The sequence below is a fragment of the Chionomys nivalis genome, chromosome 14 (genome assembly GCF_950005125.1).
Source record: "Chionomys nivalis chromosome 14, mChiNiv1.1, whole genome shotgun sequence".
In the NCBI taxonomy this organism is placed as follows: domain Eukaryota; kingdom Metazoa; phylum Chordata; class Mammalia; order Rodentia; family Cricetidae; genus Chionomys; species Chionomys nivalis.
Window position 1 is genome coordinate 45,640,958 of NC_080099.1, and position 11,317 is coordinate 45,652,274.

An 11,317-nucleotide genomic window follows, 5' to 3' on the forward strand; every position below is an offset into this window, starting at 1 on the left:
CATTTCCTCCCTGGCATCCTTGGCCAGGCCAGGTGCTGCTCCTACATCTTGCCCTGGGGACGCTTGTTTCTTTGACTTTTGTTTTCCTGAAGATATCAGCCTAGTCTGCTGTTGGCTAGCACTGAGAAGACAGAGGCTGAAGACTTGCTGCAAACCCAAGGCTACCCAGTAATAGTAGAGTTCCAGACTACCCAGGGCTACATAGCAAAACCCTGTCTTGGGTGAACAAGAATAAATGAAAGAGCTGGAGGTGTAATTCAGTTGGTTAAGGGCTTGCCTAATACGCACAAGGACGCCGGTCCCATCCCCAATACCTTGTAAATCAAGCATGGTGGTGCATACAGGCCAGGCTAAATTAGAATAAAATAATAAAAGGAAAAGCATCCCTTCCTACTCTGCATTCTTTTTTTTTTTTTTTTTTTTTTGGTTTTTCGAGACAGGGTTTCTCTGTGGTTTTGTAGCCTGTCCTGGAACTAGCTCTGTAGACCAGGCTGGTCTCGAACTCACAGAGATCCGCCTGCCTCTGCCTCCCAAGTGCTGGGATTAAAGGCGTGCGCCACCACCGCCCGGCCCTACTCTGCATTCTTTGTGGTGAAATCCACATAACATAAAATTAACCATCTCAAGGGAAAGGAACTAGTAGTTCCTAGTATTTACACATTCAAACTATTGTGTGACCATCACCACTGCACACTGCAGAGCCATCCTCTCATCCCAGAAGGAAACTGTCCCCGGAGAAAACCCATGGCCCATCCCCCTCCCTGAGCCCCTCCAAGCTGTGACCCCTGCCCAGTCCCTATGGATCTGCCTATTCTGGACATTACTTAAAAATAGAGTCCTATAGCATGTTGTGAAAAAAATTTTTTTTTCGAGACAGGGTTTCTCTGTAGCTTTAGAGCCTGTCCTGGAACTAGCTCTTGTAGACCAGGCTGACCTCGAACTCACAGAGATCCGCCTGCCTCTGCCTCGAGTGCTGGGATTAAACGTGTGTGACACCACAGCCCGGTGCAATCCACGCTCTTAACTACGAAACCATCTCTAGCCCATAGGTAGGTCCACCTCTTAATGCCCATCCATGGCCTCAAGTAAAGACTCAAATCCTACCTTTAGGGGGGGATCATCCAATTAATGCACAGCAAGAATTATACATTGAATTTGATATCTTGGATTGTCACAAAGCCATAACAAAATTAAATATGACGAGGTAATTAAATTGCAACATTCCTGGGACACACAATATAACTTATTAATATTGAAAGGAGTTTAAACGGACAGGTAAAAGTAAAGTTTTCTCATTCCTTGAAATATTCCTATTACTGAAAAATACTGATTTCCGTAAGAGCAGAAAATATTTTTCTCGTCTAAAGCCTAGCATAAAGCTTAACAAATAAGATGATCTTAAATAAATAAATCTACTCAAAAATACCATCAGGCAAGGCCTGGTGGTATAATCCTGTAACCTCAGATACCTAGGAAGTCGAGGCAGGAAATTCAAAGTTCGTTAGAACTGAGTTCAAGGACAGCCTGAGCTGAGAGCTGGAATCCTTAGTACCGCAAAGAAAAAGATAAAAAGCTGGGAGTCAGGCATCGTTGCTATGCCTATAATCCCAGCACTTGAGAAGCTGAAACAGGATTGCTGTAAATTCCAGGACAGCCTGGACAATACTACAATATGAAATGATACCTTAAAAAAATAATTAGGGATATAGCTCATTCACAGAGAACTCTCCTGGGATGTCCAAGACCCTAGGTTTCAGTTCCCTGAACAGATGGATGGATATTTAACCAACCAAAATTCATTTTAAATAAGTTTTTTTTTTTTTGCTCTGTGTGTGTGTGTCCCATAGTATACATTGCAAGTCAAAAGACAACTGTGCAAATCAGTTCTCTCCTTCCACACACAGGTTCTAGGAATTGAACTCAGGTCACCAGGTTTGACAGCAAGCATTTTACCAGAAATCTTAAATAAGTTATCAAGGACTTAACCTCTTGAAAGACTTTTTCTGTTTTCTTTTTGCAAAGACAACAGATCTTTGGCCTTGCACAGGATATGAGAGTACTAGACCACTAAAATATGATCATCAATTCTTGTTTTGTTTTACCTTAAGGCAGGGTCTTGTGTAACTCACTATGTAGCTAAGAACAACCTTGAATTTCAGATTCTCCTGCCTCTACCCCAAGTGCTGAGATTATAGGTGTACATCGGCAAGTCTAGTTTACATGGAGATTAAACCCAGGGATCAGTGCACACTAGGTTAGTACTCTACCAAAAGAGCAGCTGCTTAGGAAGGGAAGTTAAGAGGTGGAGGTCAGAGAACAATCTTAGATGCCCTTCCTGCTCAGGCATCATACACCTTGGGTTTTTGGTTGGTTTGTTTTTTTGTTTTGTTTTGTTTGTTTTTTTTGTTTTTTTTTTTCCCCGACAAAAGGGCCTCACTGCGGCCTGGGAATAATAGCCAATTAAGTTAGGCTAGGCTAGGCTGGTTAACTAGCAGCCAGCAAGATCCACGGGATTTACCCGTCTTGGCATCCCCAGGGTAGAATTATAAACACACATTGTCACTTCTGGCTTTTTACGTGAATATTGGGGATCTAACTCAGAACATCATGCTTGCCTGGCAAGCACTTTAAAGCTATCTCCTCATCCACCCTTATCTTTCATTCCATAATGTATAGGTCAGGCTAGCCTGGGCATTCTATGATCTTCTTATGTATAGGTCAGGCTAGCCTGGGCATTCTATGATCTTCTTGCCTTAGCTTCCATGTATTCTAAGTCACAGGCAGGGACCTTTAGAATTCTTTCATTTTTATTTTTCTTTCTTTTGAGATGGGGTCCATTGTAGCCCCCACTGTCTTCTAACTCTTAACTCAGTATGCACTGAGGACAACCTTCAGCTTCTGATCCTCCTGCCTCTACCTCCCAAGTACTGAAATTATAACCTTGCACCACCAAGCTTGGTTTAATGCTATGCTGGGATAAACCCAGATTTTCCTATTATACTAGTCAAGCACTCTACCAACTGAGATACATTCCCAGCCTAGAACTATGGAATTTTAAACTACAATGGAAGAAAGGAACTGAGGGAAAAAGAGAAACGGGATAGACACCTGTAATCCCAGCATTTAAGGATTAAAGGCACAACAATTCTAAGTTCCAAGCCAACCTAGACTGTATATGTGACACTGTCTCAAAAAGGGAGACAGGGACAACAAAGACGGCTATGCAGATAAAAACACTGCCACACAAACCTAACACCTGCATTGGACTCAGATCTCCAAGTGGAAGGAGAGAACCAACTTCCAAAAGTTGTCCTCTCACCTTCACATTCAGGAATGGGTCATGGATTTCCTTCCTCATCCTTTCTCTCCTTTCTTCCCTCTGATTTCTCACACACACAATTTTCTAAAAGAACATTAAAAAAATGAAAACAGGAATTCATTACTTGTCCTTTATTATATTTATGAACTACATGTTATGTCTAAATATGCTTTTTTAAAAGAAAAATCAACAAAAACAACTCTCATACTTTGTTTCACAATACAGTCTTCTTCCACTCACACTAACTGGTTCTACATTGCTCTAAATTCATAGCGCATATAATTACATCCAATGCATTAATTTATATGCTGTCTTACTGCTTGAAAGAACAATATTGTCCAAGATTGATACTCTTTTTTTTTTTTTTTTTTTTTTTTGGTTTTTCGAGACAGGGTTTCTCTGTGGCTTTGGAGCCTGTGCTGGAACTAGCTCTTGTAGACCAGGCTGGTCTTGAACTCACAGAGATCCGCCTGCCTCTGCCTCCCAAGTGCTGGGATTAAAGGCGTGCGCCACCACCACCCGGCCCAAGATTGATACTCTTGAAGTATATAACAGTTACAGTAATCCCACATAGCCTCTTCATTTAATATTTCCAATGTCTCCAAAATGATACTCTTGAAGTATATAACAGTTACAATAATTCCACATAGCCTCTTCATTTAATATTTCCAATGTCTCCAAAATTTACACACTAGAATACAAAGTTATATTTCCTATTTTATCACTGGTATTTATATAATAAAACCCTTTCTGTCTTGAACACACTAAAAGTCCTCATAACAATTTTTGTATGTTTACTTTCATGAAAACAAGATAAACTTTTTGAAAATATTTAAAGTAAAAGTTATTTTAACCAATAAACTTATATTGAACTTTTCAGTACCTTCTATTTCTCTCTTGTTCAGGTTATGTGTAAGCCTTGAGATGCTATTAAAAGCAGTGAGTCACCTTGTTTACCTAAAGTTTGAATACAGAGTATTCATGACAAAACTGCCATCCCTGACAAGTGTGACGTCTATACTAGCGGTTCTCAAGCAAGAGTGATTTTGTTCCCAGAAGGCATCATATGATTGAAGAATTTGGGTCTATCTCAATTATGTGGTTTCTACTGGCATCTAGTGGATAAATACAGATGTTGCTAATGCGTAGGAGAGACCTCACAACAAAGAATCTGGCCCAAAATGTCAGTATGCTACTAAAAAACTCTGTATTATATAATAAATAACTAAATAACTATAAAGGAAATTAACTAGCTCTTTTGCCAGTGGGGGGAAAAAAAAAACCTCTCTATGATCTGTAGTTTTGACTTAACTACTGACCTAACTATCTAGCCTGTGCTTTTGAATCTAAAAGCAATTTTCAGAAAGAGAAAAAAATTCCTACAAAGCTTCTGCTATAACTTTCAGGTCCCTATCAGTATCTCTGTGCTTTTACAAAATTGTAAATATAGCACATGCTTTAAAAACTGTCAATATGATATACAGTTATTAAAAGAAAAAGACTATTATTAGCTACCTTAAAGAATGTGAGTTGAAGGGCTAGTTGAGGTGGGAAACTTTTACTTTCTATATTATCTTTTCTATCTAGACTGCTGAAACTGCTGAATTGTTCTTCATGAAACTGTTTAGTTTATAATAATTTTAACCTTTTTTCCCTTTAATGGAGTTTGAACCCAGAGATAGATGTGCATTAGTCAAGAGTTCTACTCTACCACTGAGCTACACCTTAAGCCCCATAATAATCCCCCCCCCCCCATAGTTTCTTTTTTCTTTCACTGTGTAGCCCTGGTTGGTCAGAAGTTCAATATATAGTATATAGACCAGGCTGATTTTGAACTCAGAAATCTGTCTGCCTGGTATTAAAACTTATTTGTATGTACACCATTTTTATAATTTTAAAAGCTGCCACAAATTATTCAAATATAATATATGTATACTCTTATGAGAGATAACTTAAAAATATCAATCTAAAAAGTCCTTTCTTTAGGAATTTTTTCTTCGAACCTGTTAAAAGGGGAGAGATATCACTCTAAAATTTACATTCAAAAACTGGTTTGTAATTGGGCGTAACGATGCACGCCTTTGATCCCAGCACTAGGAGGCAGAGGCAGACGGGTCTCTGTGAGTCTGAGGTCAGCTCACATGGTGAGTGCCAGAACAGTCAAAGATACATAGTGAGACCTGTCTCAAAAAAACAAACAAACAAAAAATGGTTTGTGAGCTGGAAAGATGGTTCAGTGGTTAAGAATGGCTGCTCTTCCAGAGGACCTAGGTTCAATTTCCAGAATCTATATGGTGGCTCAAAGCTGTCTGTAATAACTCCAGTCCCAAGGAGTTCCAATGTCTTCATCTGGCTTCTGTTGGGCATTGCACACAGATACATACAAACAAAACACTCATGAACGTAAAACAATGTTAAAAAAATAAGCTGGTTTGTAAGAAGAGATGGCTTAGTTAGTGGTTAAGTGCATGGACTACTCTTACAGAGGACTTGAATTCAGATCCTAGAATCCACAATGAACTGCTTAGAACTGCCTTCCAGTTCTAGGGATTCTAAAAGAACCACAAATTTAGCATACAGGCATACATATACATACAAATAAAAGTAAATCTTTAAAAGATAATTTAAATTGACTTATATGGGTTTTGTTTGAGACAAGTTCTCATGTAGCTGTAGCTCAGGCTAGCCCTGCTATGAAACTGGGGTTGGCCTTTAGCTCCTGATTCTTCTGATTCATTCTCCCAACTCACTGAATTTACCTAGCTCTAAGAAATTTTTAACCTGATCTCTATCATCAAATGCAAGTTCTGACTCCTCTAGTCAAGGAATTATGTGGAGAAGGAAGAGATTCAATAACCCTGAAGAAATACAAAACAGATATTCTCAATATTTAAAACCATACATAATAGTTAGATCTGGTGACATTGACCTTTTAATACTGAGGCTGAAGCAGAAGTATTAAAAGTTTTAAGTCCAGTGTGGTGGCCTAGGCACTTGGAAAGCAGAGGTAGGTGGATCTCCACGAGTTTTAGGACATTCAGGACAGCCAGGGCTTCACAGTGAGACTATCTCAAAAAACAAAACAAAACAAACAAAAAACAAAAACAAAGAGAGAAGAAAAGAAAAAACAAAAACAACAACCAAAAAAAACCCCAAAAGGTTTAATCCCTACTAAAGAAGTTCAAAGATAGCCTGAGCAATTTAGTAAGCCCCTATCTCAAATCTTACAAAGAGATGCTAGGGGTGTTATTAGCGAATACTGCTAGCATATGCAAGGCCCTGGGTTTAATCCCCAGTGCCACTAAACAAATAAATAACAGAATGATGGTATTCACTAAGATAATATAATTTTTGTATTTTAAAAAAAAATGTATGGTGAGATGGCTCAGCAGTTGCAAACAAGCACATCTAGCCCAGCCACCTCAGTTCAAACCCCAGAATTCATAACAGTAGAGAGAATTGACTTCCACAAATTGCCTACAACATCCACAGGAATATTATTGCACACACATGCATTTATGTATGCACACAGAATAATCGTAATAATAATAAATAAGATTAGGAGAAAAAAAGAAAAATTTACTAATAGTAATAGTCCTATCCCCTCCTCAAACTACAGGACCTTTCAACATAACCAGTAAAGACAATACTGGGGCCGGGCGGTGGTGGCGCACGCCTTTAATCCCAGCACTCGGGAGGCAGAGGCAGGCGGATCTCTGTGAGTTCGAGACCAGCCTGGTCTACAAGAGCTAGTTCCAGGACAGGCTCCAAAACCACAGAGAAACCCTGTCTCGAAAAACCAAAAAAAAAAAAAAAAAAAAGACAATACTGGGTCTTTTATTTCTCATTTCTTATGTTCTGCCCCAAATGGGGAAGAAGACAATCTCCACTTCCAACTATGTAACAACTAATTCATTGTCTCTAAAATAATTTAGGAAATATGAAAATTAGGATTTTATTATTATTCATCAAATACTTCATAGGTTAGTAATTTTCTAAGAATATTATGTTATCCCTTTCAAAGCAACAAGACTAAGATAGCTCATCAAAGAGAAAAGGTAAATAACTTACTTAAGCAAACAGTTCATTTCATTCACAAAAACAGATTATAGAACCTGCAACACTTACTGCTGGTATGGAATATTTCAGGAATTTCTTTTCTGAAAGAAAAGAAAAACCACAAAAATAGCTTTCCTTTTCCATAGGCTAAGAATCTACATGTACATTGAACCCCACCCTATCTCTCCCCAAAAAAGCTCTGTAAGCTCAGAGGATTACATTCCAAAACTAAAGTTTTTTTTTTCTTTCTGTTGTTGATGTTGTTTTTAAAAGAAAAAGAAAAGAAGGAAGGCCAGCCAGCCAATCAGACATAATGGAGGAACAGACAGAAGACTGCCTAGCACACACACAAGTCCAGCCTGGGTTACAATGTATAACCCTGTCCAAACAGAGAAAAAGATCTGAATATACATTCATACCCAAATTCATTTTGGGGGCGGCACAGAATATGTAAGTAAACAGGAGAATAAGAATAGGTGTTCTGGCCAGGCATAGTGGCGCACACCTTTAATCCCAGCATTTGGGAAGCAGAGGCAGGTGGATCTCAGTGAGTTTGAGGCCAGTCTGGTCTACAAAGCGAGTTCCAGGACAGCCAGGGCTGTCAACAGAGAAACCCTGTCTTGGAAAAAAAAAAAAAAAAAACCAACAAAGAATAGGTGTTCTGAGGCTGAAAAGATGGCTCAGTGGTTAAGAGCACTGACTGTTCAGTTCAATTCCCAGCACCCACATGGTGGCTCACCAACAGCTGTAAATCCGGTTTCAGGGGACATGACACCCTCTTCTGTACTCCTTGGGCAGCAGGCACTCAAGTGGTTCACACCATATAGGCAAAACACTATTACATATAAGACCAAATTTTATTTTTAAGTATTAAGATAGGCATGGCAGCACATACACTCAATCCCAGTACTTGGAAGGAAGAAGCAGGCTGACCTCTATGAATTCAAGGCCAACCTGTCCAGGCTGGCCAGAGCTACACAGTAAGACCCTGCCTCAAAAATATGAGACAGAGACAAAGAGAGAACCGACCTTACCTCAAAAATAAACAAAGTGGTGAAAATGTATAGATTTTACCCATAGCTTTAACACATTGTATGAAATGTGTGTTTGTATGTGTGTGTGACAGAAACAAACACTGAGACAGGAATTTGACTTGGAAGTTCACTAGCACTTTTTATCTGTGAAGAAATTTAAACACTATTCATTAAAAAGCAAATCAGTAACCTCTAATCTCATTCATACCAATTATGTCAAAGTGGCCCCCAAAATCAAGGAGACTACCTTCCTGTAACATTTAGAACAAAACCAACCTTCTCAGTCTCCCTTTCAAGTTACAAAGAACAATGAAACAAAACTTTAGAATCTAAAGTTACTCACCGCTTTATTTCCTAGGTAAACATACATGTATTCTGAGTTCAGCTCAAGTTTGACTGAATGGATAAAGCCTTCCACAAACCCAAAATCAAGGGAGCTACAGACTCTCGCAATGACCAACTACCCAAGTAAAATTCTTCTCTCATCTTGACTTAGAATTTATTTCCCTACAGTGAAATTCAAAAATATGGATGGATAACATACATAGCTTTCTTTCCCAAAGTAAAATGTTGAGTCCAAATAAACTCCTGTTTAGACCTAGAAATAACAGTGTTTAACTGTACTTTGCAGTAATTTCTCCTTATTATTCTCAAATGCACAAGCCAGGATTATGGTACACAGAAATTCCTGTACTTTAACACCAGGACCAGAGGTTAAAGTCACAAGGAATGAACCAGGCCTAACATAGGCCCAACAAAGAAATTCTTGGCTAGGCATGGTGGTGCACACCTGTAATTCAGCACTAAGGAGATACAGGCAGGAGAGGATCACATAAGGTTCAGCCGGCCCAGTCTACATACCAACTCACAGGCTAAATTAAAACATCCAATAAATCATAGTCAAAATTTTAAAAAGTAATAATTCTGGGCACTTAAAACATCACAGTACAGCATTCTCCTGACCACCGCCAAAAAAGTTGCTCTCACCCGAAATGAGCACACGGGAATGTACACATGTGCTAAAAGAAATGAAAGCTCGACTTATTTTCTTCACAAGAAAAGATGTCTGTAGGATACCTCACCTTCTCCCAGGCTGAAAACCTCAGCGTTCGACTATCCAGCTATCCCAAAGCTCAAAGATGCCTTGAAACTTCCTTTTCCTGCCTAACTTCACAAAACGTCCAAGAGCCAGTCACGTGACTCCTTTTCAGCGTGAAAACTGAGAACTTAATACTCACCTGCCTCAAACTACAGAGAAAAGAAGAAGCGCTCTGCTTAAATGCATAGGCAAAGCACCAAGGAAGGCAGAGGACCAGCAGGAGGGCTCCCTGAGCTGGCCGCGTCCGCCCGTCAGTTTCTCCGGCTCCCTCAGTACCAAGGGCAGGGACTCGGGCTCCAAAGACCCCGCCCTCCCCCATCTCCAACCCGGGGTGGGCGGGAGGCAGCGTGCGGAGTCCTGGTTCCCGCGCGAAGCTCGCCGAGCCAAGAACTCCCCTATTGTGGGTCGACAGGCGCTGACGGGAACCCGTCCCGCTCCAGACGCGCGCCGGAGAGCAAGCAAGAGCGCTCGCTAGGCCCGCGCCCGCTGCCACCGCCGCCGTACAGGCGACCGCTGTCAGCCAGCACTGCACCCGGGAGGCGGGAGAGCGGAGCCGCCGGCTGCCGGCCCAAAGAATCGCCCGGCTCCCGCACGCGATGTTAGAGACAAGGGTCCTGGAGCTATACCTCGGACACCTCGTCCTCGTCGCTCCCAGAGGCGCCGCCGCCGCCGCCGCCCGTCCTCAGCACGGCAGCCGCCAACTTGAAATCCAGCGCCGCGTCCCCTCCGCCCGTGCCGCCGCCGCCACCGACTCCCTGCGCGGGCCCAGCCTCCCCAAAGAGCCTCACGGTGCGGATTCCCAGCCCGACCCCTCCCGGCGGAGGAGGCTCCGAGGCCCCAGCTGGGGCGGATCGCGGAGCTACGGAGTCCAAATCCTCCTCGAAGGAGGTGCCGCCACCCCCGCTGTCCGTCAGCATGGTTCGCACGCGGAGCCGGGGACACCGCCGCCGCCGAATCACTCGCGGCCACCGCCGCGGCGGATCCCAGGAAGGTGAGGAGCAGCAGGAGGAAGAAGCGTCTCCGTCCCCCCCGTCCCAGCAGCGCCACTAACTTCTCACTGCCTAACCTGCTGCCTCCCGCCCCTGCGACTCATCACTGGTCGCGACTCCCAGGCGCCCGCGAACCATTGGCCACAGCGAGCTGTCGCTCACGCTCGCCGTCACGCGCTGCTAGTTGGCTCTCGGCCCCCAAGCTGCGTTGACCCGCGCAGGCCTAGGCGGTTGTGAACGCCCGCCTCCTCCGCCTCCCGCGCCGACTTCCGGTCGTCGCCTCTGCCCATTGGCCGGCCTCCGTGACTAGCGACTCACGACCTTAAAGCGGATTAGTCGGCCCGGCGGTCACTCAGGAGGAACCCTAACAATGGGGAACTCAATTGGCGCCAGGGACTGTCGGTCATTTTGTCACGAGACGTCGCGTGGTACAATTGGCCTGTGGGGATCTTGTTCGTCCCGCCCCCATCTGAGGTGACGGGAAAGGGCCGGGGAATTTCCATCGCTCGTTAAAAGGAGGGCTGAAGAGAAACCCCGCAAGAATGAACAAAATACGAAGTAAACCTAACCCTTGGCTCGGAGAGTCTTGTGCGTCCACGGTGCAGGAGGCGTCGAGGTAACAAAGTAGCTCCCACCTGTCGCTCTCCCTCGGGCGCCGCGGCCGCGGCCGGAAGTAGCTGCGCGGGGATTGGCGGAAAGAAGCAGTCAGTCTCCGCGCAGCCCCGTCTTCCTGCCATTTCCCGGTTGGAGGCCCGCGACGTCAGTCACCGCGGCAGGCTCCGCCTCTGGGACAGGTGAGGCTACTTAACCCGTTGGC

At 43.2% G+C, this 11,317-nt stretch overlaps 1 protein-coding gene across 9 annotated transcripts in view; it reads right to left on the minus strand.

Moving 5' to 3' along the window:
- Nucleotides 1-10,537, minus strand: part of Ankhd1 (ankyrin repeat and KH domain containing 1) — a 118,482-nt gene extending 107,945 nt beyond the window's left edge. For all 9 annotated transcript variants that reach the window (XM_057788247.1, XM_057788248.1, XM_057788249.1 and 6 more), the window contains exon 1: nt 10,138-10,537. In XM_057788247.1, coding sequence (XP_057644230.1) covers nt 10,138-10,428 — 291 coding nt within the window. In that variant the 5' untranslated portion in view covers nt 10,429-10,537. The remainder of the gene's footprint in view (nt 1-10,137) is intronic.
- Between the last annotated feature and the right edge of the window lie 780 nt (nt 10,538-11,317).